The sequence below is a fragment of the Littorina saxatilis genome, linkage group LG16, assembly GCF_037325665.1.
Source record: "Littorina saxatilis isolate snail1 linkage group LG16, US_GU_Lsax_2.0, whole genome shotgun sequence".
NCBI lineage: Eukaryota > Metazoa > Mollusca > Gastropoda > Littorinimorpha > Littorinidae > Littorina > Littorina saxatilis.
The window spans coordinates 43,734,384-43,758,256 of NC_090260.1; the positions used below are offsets into that span (position 1 = coordinate 43,734,384).

The 23,873-nt window shown below is 40.9% G+C and overlaps 1 protein-coding gene across 2 annotated transcripts in view; it reads left to right on the forward strand.

Moving 5' to 3' along the window:
* LOC138949650 (gastrula zinc finger protein XlCGF57.1-like) overlaps positions 1-9,023 on the forward strand; it is a 59,012-nt gene extending 49,989 nt beyond the window's left edge. For both annotated transcript variants that reach the window (XM_070321441.1, XM_070321442.1), the window contains one exon: positions 5,553-9,023. In XM_070321441.1, the coding sequence (XP_070177542.1) occupies positions 5,553-6,919 (1,367 nt within the window). In that variant the 3' untranslated portion in view covers positions 6,920-9,023. The remainder of the gene's footprint in view (positions 1-5,552) is intronic.
* Positions 9,024-23,873: the final 14,850 nt, after the last annotated feature.

The window sequence follows — 23,873 nt, forward strand, 5'->3', positions numbered from 1 at the left end:
GCACGCTCCCGCAATTTGAAGGAAGATGGCGGAAGTTAAAACGTTCTTATTCAGTACGCATGCGTTGTACTAGAGGTCAGTATGCAAATGAGCCAGTTTACGACAGTTTACGACATACATTTTTCTCGGCGGTAGCTACCGACGGTGGTGCAGTGGTATAGACACAAAGGCTGGCGGACGCTACCGCCGGTGGCATGAAGAGAGTTAAGGGGGCAGCGATTGGTTTTACGAAGGCTAAGTCCCCTCTTCCCGCGTGGGACTTATTTTTTGGTACTCAAGTTTCTAGCCTCTTCGGATTTCGAACCTTTAGCTTCAGCGAGCTTAGCTAACTTGACTCGTAAAGCCTTGTTCCTCGTTTTGTTAGCCTCTGCCAGTGGAGGCGGTGAGGTGCACGCTCTTTCAGGCCTGGCTAAGGATATTTCTTTTGAGAGCTATGGCTCTTTTGTTTTAAGATTTCGGCCGGAGTTCCTTGCCAAAACCAAAAACAAGGTCTGTCCTCCTCTGTTATTCGCATTCCTCCTTTAAGTAGGATTCTTGCGTCTGCCGGTCTGGTGACCCTGATATGGTCAATTGTCCTGTTCGTACTCTTACCAGCTACTTATCCCGTACCACGCCCATTAGGTCTAGGGACCATAAACTGCTCTTCATCTCAGTTGACACTGAAAGGAGCAAGGACTTGTCGCGGGTCACTTTGGTAAGATGGGTCTCTACGCTTATTAAACAAGCGTATGCGTGGTGGCACAGACAAGTTGGGATTGGGCATTCTGTCCTTCCTATGAAGTTGTCAAGAACTCATGAAGCCAGAGCCTGGGCTACTTCTCTGGCAGTCCTCCGCTCAGGCGTGCTGGCAGAGGTCTTAGGCGCTGCCTACTGGAAATCGCAGGGTGTTTTCATCAACTTTTACCTGCGAGATGTGGCCAGCACTCGTCATGGTGGCAGTAGCTCCCTACCAGCCATTGTCGGCTGGACAAGTGGAATTTTGTTTCCCCACCTCCTTCATTAGCATTCTGCTTGATGTGAGTTGGGATAAGAATGTAATTTAATTGAAAATTTTCATCTAAATTTTAATTTGATTATATACTTACCCAACTCACATAGTTGATACCCGCCCGCCTGCCCCGCTTTTGGGGTTTTTATGGGGTTTTTTTCCTAAAAAAGAGGGAAATTTTTCTATGTTCGCTTTCGATTGAATGATTCAAAGATGGCGGCAAGGTCAGGAAGTCACGCGTGACTTTGTCATGATAAGGGGTCAAGGTAGCTCTTTTTTAGGGTGACCTCCCCTTGTTACCAAGGCGATGCTATTCAGCGTCCTAGCACTAAACTGGAGTAAATTGCTTGATGTGAGTTGGGTAAGTATATAATCAAATTAAAATTTAGAAAATTTTCAATTTTTTAGGTGTGTTACTGTTACTTTAGTTTTAACAAAACCTATGTACCGTACTTTCCGGGTGACAAGGCGCTTCGTTATCTAAGACGCACCCCCTTCTTTTTAAAAAAAATTGTAATCCAGTCACCCATTGGACGCAGGGGGCCGATAGGGCGCACCAAAATTGAAAAAGTATACCGGTAGTCGAAGAATGAAAATAAGCCAGCGAGATCAAAGCCAGGTCCATTGTTTATAGACACGACCTTCTTCCCAGGGGTCAATGACCCAGTTTTTGCCATGAGAGGTGGTTCCTGTCATATCTGAGAGAGGAAACACTTCCTGCTTCGGGGTCAGTGACCGGTCAGTGACCGAGTTTAACAGAGTCAAACTCTGTGTGTGCGGCGAGATCGAAAGACATTGTGATAGCTGGGTGGCCTTGTTTATAGACACGACCTTCTTCCCAGGGGTCAATGACCCAGTTTTTGCCATGAGAGGTGGTTCCCCTGTCATATCTGAGAGAGGAAATACTTCCTGCACCGGGTCAGTGACCGGTCAGTGACCGAGTTTAACAGAGTGGAAATAATTATGTGTGCTCTGTGTGTGCGGCCAGATCAAAGGCAGGCATTGTGATAGCTGGGTGGCTTGAGAGCTCGAGGAAACTTGGCCAGGGCAGTACCTAGTAGCTGAAACATGCATTATCACAAGTTGTTTGACTGGTACTCAGGCGGTCTCTTTGATTTTTTTCGTATTTCATACACGGATTAGACGCTTCGTTATACAAGACGCAGGGGTCGAACTCGAGGAAAAAAGTTGCGCCTTATGACCCGAAAAGTACGGTAAAGATAATTTTGTCTTTTGAAGAAAAAGCAGAGAGAGATAAAATAAATAAATTTAAACCAGGTTGACACTGCAGGATAAGCTTGTAGACAAAATAGTTTACGGTAAGTGAAGCTTTGTATACAGCACATCACTAAGAAAAAGAAAAATGCCTTTGTTCGCAGCTCATTTTAACTGTAACAACGATAAGGCAGTTTATGTTGAAACATACGATCGACTGAATAGGCCAATAATTCCCCTGCCATATTCAGCAAACATTGCTTTTGTAAGACGTAGTGGCTATAGAGTACAACAGATTGCTTTTGTAAGACGTAGTGGCTATACAGTACAACAGATTGCTTTTGTAAGACGTAGTGGCTATAGAGTACAACAGATTGCTTTTATAAGACGTAGTGGCTATACAGTAGAACAGATTGCTTTTGTAAGACGTAGTGGCTATACAGTACAACAGATTGCTTTTATAAGACGTAGTGGCTATACAGTACAACAGATTGCTTTTGTAAGACGTAGTGGTTATACAGTACAACAGATTGCTTTTGTAAGACGTAGTGGCTATACAGTACAACAGATTGCTTTTATAAGACGTAGTGGCTACCTCGCGCCCCCTAATTGGCGTAGAGGCGCGTCCCCCAGGTGGTGGATGGGGGAGCCTTCTCTACTAATTTCTGAGAGAAGGTCGCATCTTTCTCGATGCCGTGAACCTAATTAGGATCTTTTTCTTGTTTCTTCTCTATTTCTGCCTCCCCAAAGTCCTTTTACTTTCCTTTTCTCACCCATAAAATTCTTCACTTATTACCCTTGTTAAGTGGTTCTTGTATAGAATATAGTCAATGTTTGTAAAGATTTTAGTCAAGCAGTATGTAAGAAATGTTTAGTCCTTTGTGCTGGAAACTTGCATTCTCCCAGTAAGGTCATATATTGTACTACGTTGCAAGCCCCTGGAGCAATTTTTTGATTAGTGCTTTTGTGAACAAGAAACACTTAACAAGTGGCTCTATCCCATCTCCCCCCTTTCCCCTATCCCATCTCCCCCCTTTCCCTCGTCGCGATATAACCTTCGTGGTTGAAAACGACGTTAAACACCAAATAAAGAAAGAAACGTAGTGGCTATACAGTACAACAGATTGCCTTTATAAGACGTAGTGGCTATACAGTACAACAGATTACTTTTATAAGACGTAGTGGCTATACAGTACAACAGATTGCTTTTGTAAGACGTAGTGGCTATACAGTACAACAGATTGCTTTTATAAGACGTAGTGGCTTCCCGCAGTGGGGCACTGCGGTTATGAAATTAAAAGCCCCTCCTGTTTTTGGAACCGCAGGAGCTTTCTAGTTTGCTGTTAGGTAGATTTTTGGTTCCTCTTTCCTGTCATGCTCTCTTTTTCTTCATGAATTCTTTTCTTTTTTCTGCCTTCTTGCTCATTCACCTGTATTTTTTCCAAAAATCTCTTCTCTTGCCGCTTGTCTCGCGATTCATGTATAGTTTAATCTGTTAGTGTTCTGATGTAAGTCCAGCAGTAGATAGGTTAAGCCTATTTTAACATACTGGAAACTGGTAATCTTCCAGTAGGTATTAATTTAGTTTTACTAAAGCCTGCTGTGACACAAGTAATGGGTTAGTGCATTTGTAAACAGGAATCGCTTGACAAGTGGCCCCCTTCATCCCCCGCTTCCTCGTCCTGATATGGCTCTGCGTAGTCGGCTGGACGTTAAGCAACAAATAAACAAACAAACAAACGTAGTGGCTATACAGTACAACAGATTGCTTTTATAAGACGTAGTGGCTATACAGTACAACAGATTGCTTTTATAAGACGTAGTGGCTATATAGTACAACAGATTGCTAATGTAAGACGTAGTGGCTATACAGTAGAACAGATTGCTTTTATAAGACATAGTGGCTATACAGTACAACAGATTGCTTTTATAAGACGTAGTGGCTATACAGTAGAACTGATTGCTTTTATAAGACGTAGTGGCTATACAGTACAACAGATTGCTTTTATAAGACTTCCCCCGCTGGTTAGGGAGTGTCCCATATTGGGACGAGAAAGAATTTACCCGATGCTCCTCAGCATGTCGTAAGAGGCGACTAACGGATTCTGTTTCTCCTTTTACCCTTGTTAAGTGTTTCTTGTATAGAATATAGTCTGTTTGTATAGATTTTAGTCAAGCAGTATGTAAGAAATGTTAAGTCCTTTGTACTGGAAACTTGCATTCTCCCAGTAAGGTAATACATTGTACTACGTTGCAAGCCCCGGGAGCAAATTTTAGATTAGTGCTTTTGTGAACAAGAAACAATTGACAAGTCACTCTATCCCATCTCCCCCATCTGAAAACGTACCAGCCAGAGAGCAAATTTTACGAACCAAACCAACAATTTGATTCAGCATCTTCACTCGCATTTGGCGAGTAGATGAACACTTCTACTCACCAGTTGCATGCTTCTACTCACTATGGCGAGTGATGGGTACACGTGCACTCAAGTTATCAGTGACTGTCATCACACCATTGCGGCTGTGATCTTTGTACCAAGAACCGGACTGCTCCGTTATCGATTTTGTTGTGGTGAAAATTTGACGATGGTCTGTCCGTACATTGGAGGTATGACCTGCTGTTGGGACCGAAAATGAGTGTCCGCGTCCACGTTTTGCAGGTGTCCGTTTAAGGGGGGGGGGCAAATATAGAAGGAAAACACTCCGTGCCGAGCAAATGTGTCCGTACATGTCAGGTGTCCGCTCACGCCGGGGGCCGTACATTGCAGGGACTGCTGTATGTGACCAAGTGGACAGATGGTCGTATTCCATGCAAGGACCGGCAAAATCTGAGATGGTGAGCCGAACTGTTTTCCTGAGAAGTTGTGTGCCTTTAAGTGACATCTTTTTCTGTCTTTCAGGAAGAGAATCTTTTTGTCTTTGGGAGTTGTGAATTTTTATCTTTCAGGAATGCTGTCCTACATACCTTCAGAAACCGGCACGGTTGGCCTAGTGGTAAGGCGTCCGCCCCGTGATCGGGAGGTCGTGGGTTCGAACCCCGGCCGGGTCACACCTAAGACTTTAAAATTGGCAATCTAGTGGCTGCTCCGCCTGGCGTCTGGCATTATGGAGTTAGTGCTAGGACTGGTTGGTCCGGTGTCAGAATAATGTGACTGGGTGAGACATGAAGCCTGTGCTGCGACTTCTGTCTTGTGTGTGGCGCATGTTATATGTCAAAGCAGCACCGCCCTGATATGGCCCTTCGTGGTCGGCTGGGCGTTAAGCAAACAAACAAACAAGATACCTTCAGAAAAGGTATGTAAACATTTTCATCACGAGACTTAAAATTTTTTTTGAATTTTCTGTTACAGCTCCAGCAGGTGAAGATTTCAAGACGGACAAAACAGTCAACGTGCAGATGGAGCGTACATCAGGAATACCAACATCGTCCAGTGCCGACAGCAACGTTGTTTGGCTGAAACAAGAGGCAGCTGAAATACCAACATCATCCAGTGCTGACAGCAACGTTGTTTGGCTGAAACAAGAGGCAGCTGAAATACCAACATCATCCAGTGCTCACAGCGACATTGTTAGACTGAAGCAAAATTCAGCTGAAATACCAACATTGTCTAGTGCTCACAGCAAGGTTGTTAGACTGAAACAAGAGGCAGCTGAAATAACATCATCCAGTGCCTGTCCTCATTACAAAGTGAAATTTGCTCAGACAGCAGATTTAAAGAACCACATGTTGACACATACAGGAGAAAAGCCACATGCCTGTCCTCATTGTTCAAAAAAATTTGCTCGGAAAGAGCATATTAAGAGCCACATGTTGACACATACAGGAGAAAAGCCCCATGCCTGTCCTCGATGTTCAAAGAAATTTACTCAGAAACAAAATTTAAAGACCCACATGTTGACACATTCAGGAGAAAAGCCCCATGCCTGTCCTCGTTGTTCAAAGAAATTTGCTCGCAAAGGGGATTTGAAGACCCACATGTGGTGGACACATTCAGGAGAAAGGCCATCAGGAGAAAAGCCACACGCCTGTCCTCGTTGTTCAAAGAAGTTTGCTCAGAAAGCGCATATTAAGAGCCACATGTTGACTCATACAGGAGAAAAGCCCCATGCCTGTCCTCGATGTTCAAGGAAATTTACTCAGAAACAAAATTTAAAGACCCACATGTTGACACATTCAGGAGAAAAGCCACATGCCTGTCCTGATTGCAAAGTGAAATTTGCTCAGAAAGAGACTTTAAAGACCCACATGTTGACACATACAGGAGAAAAGCCACATGCCTGTCCTCATTGTTCAAAAAATTTTGCTCAGGCAGGGAGTTTGAACTCCCACATGTTGACACATACAGGAGAAAAGCCACATGCTTGTCCTCGTTGTTCAAAGAAATTTACTCTGAAACAAAATTTGAAGACCCACATGTTGACACATTCAGGAGAAAAGCCACATGCCTGTCCTGATTGCAAAGTGAAATTTGCTCTGAAAGGGCATTTGAAGACCCACATGTTGACACATACAGGAGAAAAGCCACATGCCTGTCCTGATTGCAAAGTGAAATTTGCTCAGAAAGAGACTTTAAAGACCCACGTGTTGACACATACAGGAGAAAAGCCACATGCCTGTCCTCATTGTTTAAAGAAATTTGCTCGGAAAGGGAGTTTGAACTCCCACATGTTGACACATACAGGAGAAAAACCACATGCCTGCCCTCATTTGTACTAAGAAATATGCTTAGAAAGGGAGTTTGAAAAAACATGTTAAGTTTTGAGGGCTTACTAACTAGTGAAAGTTACTAATTTTTCACACAAAAATTACAGTTATGATGTGGTAATTACTAATTTTCAAGTGTTAATTACTAATTTTCAAGAGTTAATGTCTAATTTTCAGTTTTGGCTCGCTTCCTGACGGCTTACTTGTGCCAAAACTAAAAATTCGTAATTTTCACGCATTAATTACTAATTTTCATGTGCCTCGTGACTGTGGCAGGGGTGGGATTTCTTCCAAATTTTTTTTATACCTTTTATCCCTGGTAGCAGCTAATCCTTGCTAATGTGGCATCTTAGTTGCTATCTATTTGAAATCTCTGATGATAAAATCGTTTATTTAACGTCACTCTGTAAAAACATTGGCTACATTTGTCTTAGATTGAAAACACGCACGCAAACTTTCCTTTTATGTACAGTGGTTCACCACCCTCCCACCCCCTGCACACTCTCGCTGTGGTGTGGTAGAAAAAAAATTGCATTCCTGATCTGTGAACCCCAGTAAGGTCATATATTGTACTACGTTGCAAGCCCCTGGAGCAATTTTTTTATTAGTGCTTTTGTGAACAAGAAACAATTAACAAGTGGCTCTATCCCATCTCCCCCCCCTTTCCCCTATCCCATCTCCCCCCTTTCCCCTATCCCATCTCCCCCCTTTCCCCGTTGCGATATAATCTTGAATGGTTGAAAACGACGTTAAACACCAAATAAAGAAAGAAAAGAAAGAAAGATCTGTGAACCAGTTTGTTTGCTTAACGCCCAGCCGACCATGAAGGGCCATATCAGGGCGGAAAAAAAAATTGCATTCCTGATCTGTGAACCCCAGTAAGGTCATATATTGTACTACGTTGCAAGCCCCTGGAGCAATTTTTTGATTAGTGCTTTTGTGAACAAGAAACAATTAACAAGTGGCTCTATCCCATCTCCCCCCTTTCCCCGTCGTGATATAACCTTGCCGTCGCGATATAACCTTGAATGGTTGAAAACGACATTAAACACCAAATAAAGAAAGAAAGAATATAACCTTGAATGGTTGAAAACGACGTTAAACACCAAATAAAGAAAGAAAAGAAAGAAAGATCTGTGAACCAGTTTGTTTGTTTGCTTAACGCCCAACCGACCACAAAGGGCCATATCAGGGCGGTGCTGCTTTGACATTTAACGTGCGCCACACACAAGACAGAAGTCGCAGCACAGGCTTCATGTCTCTCCCAGTCACATTATTCTGACACCGGACCAACCAGTCCTAGCACTAACTCCATAATGCCAGACGCCAGGCGGAGCAGCCACTAGATTGCCAATTTTGAAAGTCTTAGGTATGACCCAGCCGGGGTTCGATCCCACGACCTCCCGATCACGGGGCGGACGCCTTACCACTAGGCCAACCAGTGAACCAGTGGTATTTACCGTCTGATACATTGCGTCCTATAGAAAGTTTGCAAGTGAAACACACTTAATTTAAACATATTTCTCTTTTAATTCAAGCTATGATTCAACAATAATTTTAGAACATAACTCCTGAAATGATGAATTGAAAAGCAGCACCAGAAGCCTGTGTATAGCATTAGCAAGGGATATAACTCTGGGGATTTCTGTTTTTATCTAAACCTTCTTTTTTAACCTGAGCAGTTTTGAAGGTGTTAAATTGAAACAAACTGACTTGAAACTTGTTTCTCATTTGGTTCAAGCTATTGTTCAACAATTATGTGAGAAAATACCACCTGCAATGATAAAATCATAAGCTACAAGTACAAATGTGTAGTACAAGGGAGGTGACTATTATTTTCTGTTTGCTTTGTTTGCATGGCGATTTTTCTTTAACCTTTGCCGGATGCCGCTTTTGACTACACACGCCCGACGATGCGGGTTTGTCTGAACCCATACATTTGAAAGAGGGTTTTTACCGTTTATTTCTCCAACGACGATGCAGGTTTGTCTGAACCCATACATTTGAAAGAGGGTTTTTACCGTTTATTTCTGCGGGGTGGGTTCAGGGAAACCCACAGCGCTACTTCAGTGGGTGCATCGAGTTTCTCCCTTCACCGACTTCTTGCAGGGGAGGGAGAGGGGAGAGAGAGGGGGAGGGAGAGACTGAGAGAGACTGAGAGACTAAGAAAGAGAGAGAGAGACTAAGAAAGAGAGAGAGGGAGACTAAGAAAGAGAGAGAGAGAGAGACTAAGAAAGAGAGAGAGAGACTAAGAAAGAGAGAGAGAGAAAGAGAGAGAGAGACTAAGAAAGAGAGAGAGAGACTAAGAAAGAGAGAGAGACTAGGAAAGAGAGAGAGAGACTAAGAAAGAGAGAGAGAGACTAAGAAAGAGAAAGAGACTAAGAGAGAGAGACTAAGAAAGAGAGAGAAAGAGAGAGACTAAGAAAGAGAGAGACTAAGAAAGAGAGAGAGAGACTAAGAAAGAGAGAGAGAGACTAAGAAAAAGAGAGAGAGAGAGAGACTAAGAGAGAGAGAGAGAGAGAGAGAGAGACTAAGAAAGAGAGAGAGAGACTAAGAAAGAGAGAGAGAGAGACTAAGAAAGAGAGAGAGAGAGACTAAGAAAAAGAGACTAAGAGAGAGAGAGACTAAGAGAGAGAGAGAGACTAAGAAAGAGAGAGAGACTAAGAAAGACATAAGAGAGAGAGACTAAGAAAGAGAGAGAGAGAGAGAGAGACTAAGAAAGAGAGAGAGAGAGAGACTAAGAAAGAGAGAGAGACTAAGAAAGAGAGAGAGAGAGACTAAGAAAGAGAGAGAGAGACTAAGAAAGAGAGAGACTAAGAAAGAGAGAGAGAGAGACTAAGAAAGAGAGAGAGAGACTAAGAAAGAGAGAGAGAGAGAGACTAAGAAAGAGAGAGAGAGAGAGAGACTAAGAAAGAGAGAGAGAGACTAAGAAAGAGAGAGAGAGACTAAGAAAGAGAGAGAGAGAGAGACTAAGAAAGAGAGAGACTAAGAAAGAGAGAGAGAGAGACTAAGAAAGACATAAGAGAGAGAGACTAAGAAAGAGAGAGAGAGAGAGACTAAGAAAGAGAGAGAGAGAGACTAAGAAAGAGAGAGAGAGACTAAGAGAGAGAGAGAGAGACGGACAGAGAGAGAAACAAGAGAAGATAGAAAACATAAAATAAAAGTGCTAAAGTGGTTACTGTGTTCAGAAATAGTGTTAGATACCAAGTTGAGTTATCCCTCTTCATCACAGTTAAAAGAAACACACCTCTTGTCGCGCAAAATCTTGAACTGTGATGCTTTTACTACCCCGGCCCCCTCCCCATTTCAACAAAAAAGAGTGCATATTCTCTTCACATTAAAAAAAATAAGTAATAGTAACTGGACATTTTTAAAATACATCTTTTCTGTCAGTCCAAGAATTGTTTAGTCCATTAAAACAAACAGATTAGGATTTAACGCGCCCATTTTAAGATAGAAATAACATGATAATTGATAGATATCGAACTTTTTTATGCAATTACTACTGAAGATTTGTTTACATTTTACTGTGAATTAATTGATCAAAATTCCAGATGACTAATATAGAAACAAAATAAACCATACAACATAGTTACTGTCCTTGTAATATGAAAAAAACCACCTTTTGTATCAGTTTTGAAAGTCATTTACAAGCGAAGCCCCCATGAAGCTAAACGTTTTTTTTATGTTTCTGGAGGTAAAGGAAGCCTCTCCTTGAACGAAAAAGGTAAATTTGACAGCCACCAAAAAAAAATGCGTTTGGGAGGTACATGCTTAAGCCAGGGGGGGGGGATGCACAACCCCTGTAAACTCCCCCCCCCCCCCCCCCCCCCAGTCCGGCCCTGCACTGCACTGCGCCCGTCTCTTGTTAGTCTAAAATGAACAATTGCACATTTGCGTCATTCACACTTTTTCGGAAGCTATAAATAAACTCTGAAGAAAAAATCGTTCTGGCTTATTGTTTTCACTGTGTCCGTATGTGACACTACAAATGCACGCACACAGTTTAAGCATTGTTGTGTCAGCTAGTATTGTGTTAGACCAGATAGCGTCCACATGTCCCGTAAATTCTACACCATGACAGTAGATAGCGTCCACATGTCCCGTAAATTCTACACCATGACAGTAGATAGCATCCACATGTCTCGTAAATTCTACACCATGACAGTAGATAGCATCCACATGTCCCGTAAATTCTACACCATGACAGTAGATAGCATCCACATGTCCCGTAAATTCTACACCATGACAGTAGATAGCATCCACATGTCCCGTAAATTCTACACCATGACAGTAGATAGCATCCACATGTCCCGGAAATTCTTTGCCTGCTGGCTTAACTGACTTAACTTGTCATAGCGGGTTTAACTTGTCATAGCGCCTTTGCTTGACCCCCGTTTATCAAAACGGGCATAGTAAGGAAACCGTAGCGTCCAGTTTTTAGGGGACAGTTAGTTGACAACTTTGACAGGGGCGGACGAGGGGGGGGGCACAGGGGGCACGTGCCCCCCCCCCCCCCCACCGAAAAAAAATAAAAAAAAGAAGAAGAAAAAAAAAGGTTTTTCTATGCTGATTCTATGACCATTTCTAAGTTCAAATGGCACCAGATGGCACCATTTTGCTTCTTTGGGCAAAACATTTTTCCGGGGGGGCATGCCCCCGGACCCCCCTAGCAAATTCGGGCGCTTCGCGCCCATCACATTCACTTTCGATTCAAAGTGCCCCCCCCCTTACAAAGCAACTGATCCGCCCCTGTTTGATATATATTAGTAAGGATGTGAAAAACCTATATAAACTGTATGTATGTATGCAAACGACAGACTTGTTCTGGCAGACTACACGAGAGAGACTTGGTCAGAGAACTCTCTTCCAATTCACTTCACGACTCTACAGCGAGAGAGACCATGCTATATCTGTGAGCCAAATAAAATGCTCAAGGAATCTTCACTGTTGGTCTTGGTCTGATGTTGGCGTGAAAGGTGGTCTGAACGGAGACTGGTCAGAAAGTCGGTGGTGGTACACGTAATTTAGAAAGTTGTTTGCTGAAATCCGCTGAAATAGTAGTTCAAATTGCATAGCTCGAACTTTTTTTGTGACGAAAGATATGAATAACCCATTTTTTTATTTGCAAAATGAAATGTACCCTAACAATGGTCGAGAATGCGGAACACACACACACACACACACACACACACACATGTTGGGCGCAAAGTAAGAATCCGGGGCAGAGTTGGAATCTCGCGGGACTTCGTCACGCCTCAGTAGATTTCCAACAAAGCGCGTCATTTCCGGAAACGCACCGACTCATTCTAGAAATGGCCCTCCTTTCGACTGGCGATGCCAGTCTGATCGCCAGTCTGATCGCCAGTCTGCCTCTCGCCCTTGACCATGATGGGTGACCACAGGGAAGAGGTGGACAGTTTTGTCGTGGAACTTACGCAGAAAATACAACCGTGCTCACGCAGAAGAAATATGACAATATTGTGCTGTTTCTAAAAACAAAACGTACGGACCACATTGAAGATGGGAAGTCTTCGAAGTTCAAGTGGTGGGTGCGTGAAAAGAAGTTTCAGCTCGTGAACTTTCCAGGATTGGAAACGACGTTCTCTGCATACCCAGCAAACAATTAAGAGGTAAGTTCGTAGTTATGAAACGTGACTGAAAGTATTTCGCTATGTTGTTTTATTTATTTTTTCGCATGTTTATTTTTGTACAGTTAATGAGTTATGGTTATCTCAACTGTTCTTGATTCCATGGCTGTCAGTGTCACTGTCAGCCAAATTTCTGTTGACATTGAGACTGAAAGTATCAGATGACATGTTCTATGGTCCATCCAGTGAATAAAACTCAGTTTCAAAGTTCTATGCAACCATGTGTGATCAATGATAATTCAATGTGTAACAGGTTTCCTAAACAATCGTCCATGTAATACGAGCTGTGTGCCTGCCATTAGAGTCATGCATTTTCAGTCCTTTAAAGTTTAAATGATTCGTATCATTCTCTGTACTTTTTTCTGTAATACTCTAGTTATAATAACACAGACATGCAACAAAAACATATCCATGTCAAACATTTTGGTTTCCATGTCAACAACCAGTCAGAAATCAAGTTAAAACCTTAAACACAGGCCGAAAAATAAGTTATTACCTTTTGTTGTTCATAACTTTACAGTTACACCGTGACATAGTTACAATTTAATTGAATATTCTTTAACTTTAAGTGCTCAGCTATCATTGTAATAAAAGATGAAGGTGTTCATAACTTTACACTAATCTTGCTTAAAATTAATCTGAACAATGACAACTCATGGCTTAAAATTTATTCAGTTACTTCAGACAAAAGCTAATTAGGTTCATTAATATATAACTAGTTTCAATATTTGCCCCCAAAATTCCTTGTTCCTTTGATTCCTACAACATTGGTCTTGCTTAGACTTAATTAATTCATTTTGTACTGTTCATGCAGATTAATCGTAACACTTAACAAGTGTCATCTGTCAGTTGTAGAACTTGTACCCTCTCTTAATTCCAGTAGAAAGCACTATAGTTACAACAGCATATATATAATATGATAAAGAAATATCATTTTGCACTCTGAATTCTCAGTATTTCTCAGTTAATTATGTAAGTGTCCACTTGATCTGTTGTTGTTGTTGTTGTTGTTGTTGTTGTTGTTGTTGTTGTTGTTGTTGTTGTTGTTGTTGTTGTTGTTGTTGTTGTTATATATCCAGACCTCAATGAGTTGTTTTGCTATGATTGTTGCTTACTTGTGTGCAGAATGCTGAGTCGCTGCTGGCAAACATTCCAGTGGCTGTGATGCGACAATGTCACTGCCAGATGTTCAGAAAATACAGTCATCAGAGGCTTCTGCAACATGGACGTCCTCGAGAAAAAAACATGTGCGGCATGCCATTTTGCTCACAACCGGATTTGGCAGACTGGGTGCAGAGTGAGAAATGTCACTCCTGGTGCCACTTTGACTGTGCTGGGGTGGAGATGACGAGAGCTGAGGTCTCGGCAGAAGATGTACATTTTGTGTGTGTTGTGTGCAAGGACTGATGAGGAAGTGTTGATTTATGTCTTCTACCTTCCACCTGCATGGGGTTTTTCCTTCTCAATTTGTTCATTAGTGCTGTATGATGTTCACTCACAGACTTTTCTCTGCACATATTCAGGGGGTGTCCAGAACGTATTAACCGTATGTGTGTATTTGTTTTAAAAAATCATGTTGTTGTTCTTTCCAAATCGTCTCTTATTGACTCACCTGAGTAATTGGCGAGTCTAAGAATTCATATACATGTGTCAATCCATATATCCGGCCAAAAAACTTAACATTTGAGGTTAGCTTGGTTGTTTTTCAAGCTAGACCTCTGAAAAATTTAGAGTTCGATGATCTTACAATCCCGCAGTGGGGCACTGCGGTTATGAAATTAAAGGCCCCTCCTGTTTTTGGAACCGCAGGAGCTTTCTAGTTTGCTTTTAGGTAGATTTTTGGTTCCTCTTTCCTGTCATGCTCTCTTTTTCTTCATGAATTCTTTTCTTTTTTCTGCCTTCTTGCTCATTCACCTGCATTTTTTCCAAAAATCTCTTCTCTTGCCGCTTGTCTCGCGATTCATGTATAGTTTAATCTGTTAGTGTTCTGATGTAAGTCCAGCAGTAGATAGGTTAAGCCTAGTTTAACATACTGGAAACTGGTAATCTTCCAGTAGGTATTAATTTAGTTTTACTAAAGCCTGCTGGGACACAAGTAATGGGTTAGTGCATTTGTAAACAGGAATCGCTTGACAAGTGGCCCCCTTCATCCCCCCCCTTCCTCGTCCTGATATGGCTCTGCGTAGTCGGCTGGACGTTAAGCAACAAATAAACAAAGTCAAGCAGTGTGTAAGAAATGTTAAGTCCTTTGTACTGGAAACTTGCATTCTCCCAGTAAGGTAATATATTGTACTACGTTGCAAGCCCCTGGAGCAAATGTTTGATTTGTGCTTTTGTGAACAAGAAACAATTGACAAGTGGCTCTATCCCATCTCCCCCCTTCCCCCGTCGCGATATAACCTTCGTGGTTGACAACGACATAAAACACCAAATAAAGAAAGATCTTACAAAGTGACCTCAGTTTGGTTGACCCTCTTCAAATTTTGGGGTCACAGCGGGGTCATGTTCGTTTCATTGGATTAAAACTTGTGCGTTGAAGCTATATCAGATGTTTTTGAAGCTACAGGTTTGAAACCTTGTATACTTCTAGTGTTTGATAATCTCCAGACTTGACCTAAGTTTGATTGACCCTTGTCAAGCAAGGGCGGATCAATTCACTTTGGAGGGGGGGGTTACAAAATGACTGCGAAGATACAAGTTGACGGCGCCGAAGGCGCCTAAGCCTCTAGGGGGGTCCGGGGGCATGCCCCCCCGGAAATTTTGTTTATCCAAAGAAGCAAAATAGAGCTATCTGGTGCATCCTGAGCCAATAAATTACCTCTTTTTTGGGGGGGGGTGGGGGGGTTACGTAACCCGTGTAACACCCCCCCCCCCCCCAGATCCGCCCTTGTCAAGTTTTGGGGTCACAGGGGGCCAGTCATGTTTGTTTCATAAAACTTAACGTTGAAGTTATCTCAGATGTTATTGAATCTTAAGCTTTGTAACTATGAAAACTTCAAGGGTAGTTGTAGTTGATAGCCAACATGAATCTAGTTTGAGATACCCCTGTCACATTTTGGGGTCACTGCGTTGTGTCATTATTGCATTGCACAACTTTGTTACATTTTCCATATGTTTAAATCAACATATTCAGGGGGTGTCCAGAACGTATGTGTTTTCAAAAATCATGTTGTTGTTTCATAGTGGCACTGGGTTTCTTGTGCAAAGTTTAAACGGATGTGTTTTGTAATTTTTTTAGTCGTGCTGTACAGTTTGACGCCAGTTTACAAGTAGTGCTTCTGCTGAGCATCAAGATGTGATTAATGTATTTTTGCTGTCTGTCTTATGGATTCTTGTGCAAAGTTTAAACAGAGGCATTTTATGATTTTTAAATTGTGCTGTACAGTTTGACGTCAGTTTTCAAGTAGTGCTTTTGCTGTGTGATTATTTTGATGTGATTAATTTATTTGTGCCGTCTGTTTATTTTTGTGTGTGGGTGTGCCAAGTTTTTACAGAGGTGTTCTCCTGTGAATGTGAGTTTTAAGTAGTGCTGTACAGTTTGACCCCAGTTCACAAGTAGTGCTTCTGCTGAGCATCAAGATGTGATTCATTTATTTTTGCTGTCTGTCTTATGGTTTCTTGTGCAAAGTTTAAACGGATGTGTTTTGTAATTTTTAAGGTTTTTTTGTGCCGTCTGTTTATTTTTGTGTGTGGGTGTGCCAAGTTTTTACAGAGGTGTTCTCCTGTGAATGTGAGTTTTAAGTAGTGCTGTACAGTTAGACCCCAGTTCACAAGTAGTGCTTCTGCTGATCATTAAGATGCGATTCATTTGTTATGTGCTATCTCTTAATTGTGTGTGTGTGTGTTAAACAGACATGTTCTACTGTGGCATTTAGATGTGCTGTACAGTTTGATTGCAGTTTACAAGTAGTGCTTCTGCTGTGAGATCATTGTGATGTGATTAATTTATTAGTGGTGTCTATTTGTTGGGTCAGTGTGCCAATTTCAAAGTGTGTCTTCTGTGACATTATAGTGCTGAACAGTTTGACCCCAATTTTCTAGTTGCTTCTGCTTTGTGATCATAATGATGTCACTAATTTTTTTTTCTTGTAATTTTCTTGAAGTATAGTTTTTTGTGTGTTTGACTGTCAAGTTCAAACAAGTATCTTCTGTAACTTTTGAGATTTGCGTTACCGTTTGACCCCAGTTACCAAGGTTTGCCTCTGCTGTGTGATAATTGTGGTGTTATAAGTTACGTTTTGCAGTCTTTTGTGATTTCTTTGCCATCGATCCATTTTCATGCAAACAGCACAAACTAAGCAGTAACGTACTTTGTTTTAATCAATAAGGCAACTGAGGCTGTATCCTGAATAATGTCATTATTGTGGGTATGAAAGCTTTGTGCACCGTAAAATATTTTTTTACCCTTGAACATTTCTTCTGAATTCCATCTTCTAATTTTTGTATCTCTGTATTTGTGAACAACAAACTTGCCTAATGATGTTTGCCTTTCCATTTTGTGTGTATAAAACTTAATGAAATGGTGTGTGTGTGTGTTCATTGGTGCTCATACATTTTATGTGTTTTTTTTGTGGGAGAATTAAAGTTTTGATTTGCATCACTGATTTCTTTGTGTTGGTGTTCCTGTGAGACTGTGGGGTCAAAGACAAGCATTTGACCTAGGGTGTGAGTGTGTGTGTGCATTGCTCCTCAAGCATCATGATGTATGAATTGTCTTTTCTTGTCTCAATATAATGACATATATAATTTCATGCGGCTTTCCTACTAAGACAGAGAAGTGATTCAGAGTGAATCAAATGAAACATAATGCATGTGGGACGTACAAAAAAAAATCTATATAATTGTAATCATGTGAGGTGTTAAAAACGTGCATAAATCCCTTCATATGTTATGGTTTGAGTACCTGAACCAACCTTGTTATTTTTTCCGTTTTAAAGCCAGGCGAGGCTTCTTAATCCTCACCTTAAATGCTAAAATTCGTTTTTGGCTGCGTGCTGCCCCTGCAATCCGCCAAGGCCTAGGCGGCCCTTGGACCCCGGCAGTAAAAAAAAAGTTCAGTCGCAGGCAAAATTCAGACTCCCACCCATGTAGTGTAAAGCCATTAATCACAGTCATAAGTTTGTTTTCATATTCTGTTTGTTTATAAATTCAGTTCATTGATCTCTGTTTTGGTCTTTGCTTTGTTGCTTTGGTTGAAAAAAGTGACCTTCTCTCCTTCTGAGAAAGCTACCTCTCTTGTGTGGTGTGTGAATTTAATTAAACAAATCATGAAATGTATGCATTGGCAGCTAGTGCTTCCTTCCCTTTGTTTATCAAAGACCAAAAGGCATTATTCAAAGAAAAGTCATACTCAACTTATATGATGCAATCAAGCACACAAAATGTAGCACATATAACATAGCACAGTTGTTCCAAAGAAATATAAGAGCATCCCTTGTACCCCCCCCCCCAAAAAAAAAAACCACACACACACCTTGCTTAGCATCATAATGATTGGGATAGGCAGACACTGTGTACATTGAAACTGGAGATGTATTCAAATATACCATATTACCAGGTTTTTCACATATGCACACAAGCACACATTTAGTGCTAATTTTTGCATTAATTGACTTTAATCCTTTCAAATTCTTACACCCTCTGTATGAAAATTATGGTACCTCCTGTTGATCTTGCTGTGCCACCAGGACAAGTTGTTCACAACCATTACTTAAAAAGTGTTGAACACACGAATGGCCGGTCACAATGAGTTAACAGTCAATAATGTTAACAATAAACCTGTTAAGATGCAGGCGGCATATCATAATGAATTTGATACTGAATGCTGTTGGTGGCTTTTGTATTGACAATAAAATATAAAGAACGCAAAAGTTTACGGAATACACAGAAATTATCAAGCGAGTTTGTTAATGGATTTTACTTTACAATAATATAACATACTTACTTTTAGATAAAAGAAAAGAATTAAGTGCAAATACAATTTCCACTCAGTAAGTTACATTTTTGTGCAAACTGACCCAAACTAAATTTTAACTGGTCCCTTGACTGCTACTTACAGTTACCAAATACCTACCCTGAACCCAACTATATACATGCATAGATGGTTGGCATGATGATGATGGTGTGCTTGGGGTGTGTGTGTGCGGGTGTGTGTGTGGAGGGGGGATGCATAAATATACCCTCACACATACCCAAACCAACTACTGTTTCAACTTTAACACAGTACATTGAAGAAGAAGACAATCAAGCAACAATTAAGTTACGCATGAGTGTTGTCAACGTTACTTAAATTGTAAGGGTAAACTTCACTAGCACCAGTTAAAATGGCAAACTGAAGCGCTCGATCGTTTGTTCAGAACGACGTCAAAAAGATCTCAGCCGGCCCGACTGAAGTCAGTGTTTATTTTTCCAAGGTTCGTAAGTAAGAAAAATAGCAGTTGGTATGATTTTGTCTAATGCATCTGTTTTATTACAACCAACTATTGATATTTTAAACATACGCTGATCATTGTAGTCCATCAATTATCATTTAATAATCGCATTCTAAGAAAGAGCAAAATTCTCACTCTGCGCGCGGTTCATTTCCAGAATCGCGTAGCGCGAAGTTGGAATTCCAACAATGGCGGCCATAGTTGGAATTCCAACAAAGCGCAGGTCATTTCCGGAAAAGCGCCGCTGACTAGATGGGACGCAACACACACACACACACACAGTGACACATATACACGCAGACACACACACAGTGCCTTATGAACAGCAAAGTAGTGGAACAGTCTTCGTGATTCGGTTGATGAACCAGACGAAAATAGTTCAAGTTGATGGAGTCCGCTCCCTTGGTATAAGCTCTTTACCAGAAAATTTACTAAATTGTGTGTCTTTTTACCAAGATGTCTTAAAATATATAATCGGCGTAGTTGTAGTCGGTGTTGAGTCACATCTGTAACTTTCAAAAAAGTCTGAGCCCTCAAAAAAGCGTGTGCAATTAAACATGTTCTACAAACAACAGAAATGGACACACACACTCAGGCACTGGGTCGGTTCAGTATGTGTCAATACATTATTTGTTTTGTGTCCATTCCTTTCTCATTTGGCAGTTTTGTGCAAAACGACGTTACAGGGGAAACCATTGTTATGAGTGCTAGTTTTAGCATGGTATCTGAAAAGCTTGTAAATCGAAAGATTGTAAAACTGTTTTGTTGAAGCTGGGTTGGTTTAAATGAGTATTTTGATATGCTTTGGTGTGTTAAATTCATAGCTCAGAATTCAGTGGCATTCTTTACTTATTTTTGTTACAAGCCAAAGAACATTATTTTGTCGTGAAATTAATTGACGGATTGAGCTCCAAACTTTAGCATAATTGATTAATTTGGTTGTTTGATCGACGAAAATGACGCAAGAAAGCTTACGTTTTCAACCAAGCGACATCATATACACGACAGAGAACTTTATATATCCCCTGTCGGAATTCACGGATAATCATAATTCCGTCTTTGAGTTTGACGAATGTAAACGAAATGCATTTGTACACAAAGATACAGTTCATTCCGTGACATCAAAGGGATCTAAAAATGAATTGTTATACTTACAAGTGCAGGTTTTGCAAATTTTGAGGCTTAGATGCCTCTGAATTCTGAGTTATGAATTTAACACACTAAAGTTCAAGATTACCGCTAATTGCTATTGCATTGTGGAATGTTGACTTGTCTTGTGTGTTTTTGGAAAATATGATGTAGCTCTAAGTGTTACAAAGTGGTGTCGAAAACGCCGGAGTGTATACAGGACTCTGACCCCTGCAAACTACTATACGCTCCAAGTGCGTATAGTCGGTGCAAAACAATTAAAAAACCTGATGCTCCACGGACTTTAATTATAATATAATGTAGATTTCATTCTCTGAGTGTACATCAAAGACCAGACAACCACATCAACATGCTGATTGTCATTCCGGCGACGCCATTCATTATAGATTCATTGTACACATATCAAAGTACGCTTGGGACATACACAAAACACAAACAGTAACACACACAAAAACTGTTGTTGCACGGCAGTTTGGAACACACTTTGTGACTCAGAAGTGGAAGTATACTATGTAAATATATATACATTATTTGCCAACCCTCGACACTCCAAAAAAAGAGATAGCGGAAGCCAGTACATCATATTGGTTTTTCATTGGCTACTTCCTAATCCTAATGACTAGTTAGGGGGCATTTCATTGACAAAAGAGTTGTTACAAAGCTTTTCGTTGTCGGAGTGTATTCAGACCTAGCAATCCTGGAAACACTCGTAGTGCGTATAGCTTTTGCCTTATTTCACCTGTTTATCGCAAATTTCTGCATACAATGATTACTTTGCATATAGTGATTACTGAGGGGCGCATGCCATGTTTGTAGTTTGTGTATACAAGAAACTTTTGAAAGACAAACTTGTTCGATTTTTTCCCTTGAAAAATTGAAATTGGCTGTTCAGATGTTCGTGTGCTATTTTGGTGGTTGTGATGTGGTGTGGGAAGAATTACCATAACGACCAGCTGCCATGGATTTTTATTTTACTGCAAGTGCAAGCAGAATAACCATTGCACCATTTCATCCTCGTTTTCTTCAAATACATGTACCACATTTTTTGTTCTTTTTCTACAGTAACGCCGTGAACTGTGGGGAACCATCAAGGCCTTGACCAGTGACCAGACAGGCACATGCAGAAGCTTCTCACTGCAGCATGGAGGAAGGAGACACAGCAATTCTGTCTGACTTCAAGATAGAGATTGATGTCGCAGAAGAGACACCGCAGTACTGGCACATGACGGAACCACAGCCATACGGTAAGGTTAACCAAACCTATCTAACACTAAAACAACAAATGCAACATCCTCAGTCTACAACCTGCTGAAGCAAATGTGCCTTGCTGAAGACTGCTAGCTTTAATTGTTGAAGTGGCATTTTTTAGGTGTGTTTCTGTTACTTTAGTTTTAACAAAACCTGTGTAAAGATAATTTTGTCTTTTGAAGAAAAGCTCAGAGAGAGATAAAATAAATAAATTTAAACCAGGTTGACACTGCAGAGCAGAGGCGACTAACGGTTCTGTTTCTCCTTTTACCCTTGTTAAGTGTTTCTTGTATAGAATATAGTCAATGTTTGTAAAGATTTTAGTCAAGCAGTATGTAAGAAATGTTAAGTCCTTTGTACTGGAAACTTGCATTCTCCCAGTAAGGTCAAATATTGTACTACGTTGCAATTTTTTTATTAGTGCTTATGTGAACAAGAAACAATTAACAAGTGGCTCTATCCCATCTCCCCCCTTTCCCCTATCCCATCTCCCCCCTTTTCCCGTCGCGATATAACCTTGAATGGTTGAAAACGACGTTAAACACCAAATAAAGAAAGAAAGAATAGAATACAAAGGTTATGTTCTGTCTTCGAGTAGGAGACACTAGCCCAATTCAACCAGAGCTAATCCTGATTTTAATAACGTTAAACAGCAAAGAGTAAAATTCCCTTTCGCCTGGATAGGATGCCGTCTCTATCGCAAGGTAAACCCCAAGCATGCAGCTGGTACCTATTTATACACCAAACAGTAAACCGTAATACAGTAAAACCTGCATCCAGCGGACCCTTATTTCGGCGGACACCTTAGCATAACGGACAATTCAAGAGAAGACGGATGTATTTTACTCTCAAAAACACCTTAAAAGAGCGAACACTTCAAAGGCGCGGACGCGGACACTCTTTTTTGGTCCCGATTGGGTTCGTTACTTGTCAACAACGGACAAACCCTTGAAGCAGACGCTGGTCCGCCATCTTGGTTCTGCAAATACAATCTCGCTGGCGATGTGAACGCGCTAGAAGCTTATTTTGTAAGCCAATGACAGCACTTGAAAGAAGTTGATTTTTGTATGGTGCACGCTCATTGGTCGATGCCGTGAACTCACAAACATTTCGGGTTTCTACTTTCTGTACTGTGATGCATCTTCAACTCATCCTTCGTCTTCGTCTCATCATGCCAAAACGACAAATTTTGACTTTAGAAGAGAGAGTCAATGTCATAAAGACCGTTCGAAAAGTTGCTGATGAGCTGAATTGCGGAAAAACTCAAATTTCCAACATAAAAGCTGATCGAACACAAATTCTCAGTCAGTGGTTTTTAACAGCTCGATCAAAGAATCTTCCAGTGAATGGCCCATTGCTTCAGATAAGAAACCGATTGCACCTATCTCTCTCTCTCTCTCTCTCTCTCTCTCTCTCTCTCTCTTTCTCTCTCTCGCTCGCTCCACTGTATTCCATTCCATGCACGGTCAGCTGAAGTTAAAAATAGCTCGCCAAAGCAACCTCCATCCCTCCTATCAGCTCTCTCCCTTCCCCCTTCCCTGTCTTTCCCACACACTGCCACTGGCGCTTGAACTGAGAAATGCTGAATATGCCGCGGGCAGCTAGCAAACACAGCGGTAAGCTGATGCCGACAAGGCTGGCTCGCTGACTGTGTACTGGTAATCAGTCTGTGAGCTGCTGATAATAAACACCTGCTTGCGCTTAACATCCGGAACTCCCGCGAAGCGCCATAATATTTAGCAAAAGACAACACAGAGGGTACTACTTGTCAGTTATATAAAATAAAACATGCCACAATAGATAACGAAGAGGGTAAAAACTGAGAAAGTTTCCTGCAGGGTTCAGAGTGCGTGTTACAACAGTTTTGCCTTTCATGAACTGGTGTTGTCAGTGTGTTTTGCGGGGCATCTCTCAATAGTTATATATATATATTGCAATGCATGCCACAATTTACAAGACAAAAGAAAGAATAAATGAGAGAATTTGAAAAGACGGCAGAAGACAACACAGTAAACAAAACATCCTAAATGTGCCACAATAAAAGAACACAAAATAATGAAAGATAAAGACAAAGGTAATCCCCAAGTACATATGTATATCTATATATATATGGGTGCGTCTCAGAATCTCGTCCTCTGTGACATTATCACCAAAAGTAAAATCTTCCCAGAAAACGTTGATAATACTATTTACACACTTCTCAGGGTGTACCTTTTCAGTTTAAACAAGAAAAAATATAACATTGCCTTTAGTTTGCCATATATTGAGCATTATTTGGACCATGTGTGCAAAATCACCCGTGTAACATGGAAACAATAAAAGACAACAAAACTGCATTTATAAGGCTGAAAGCGACTTTTATTCAGTTATTATTGTTGAATCACAAGCCATTATAGAGTTCAATATGAAATGACTACATGCAAACAACAAAATAATGTTTTTTTCAAAAGTTCCATGCATTCGTCAAAATTTCAATACAAAAATGAA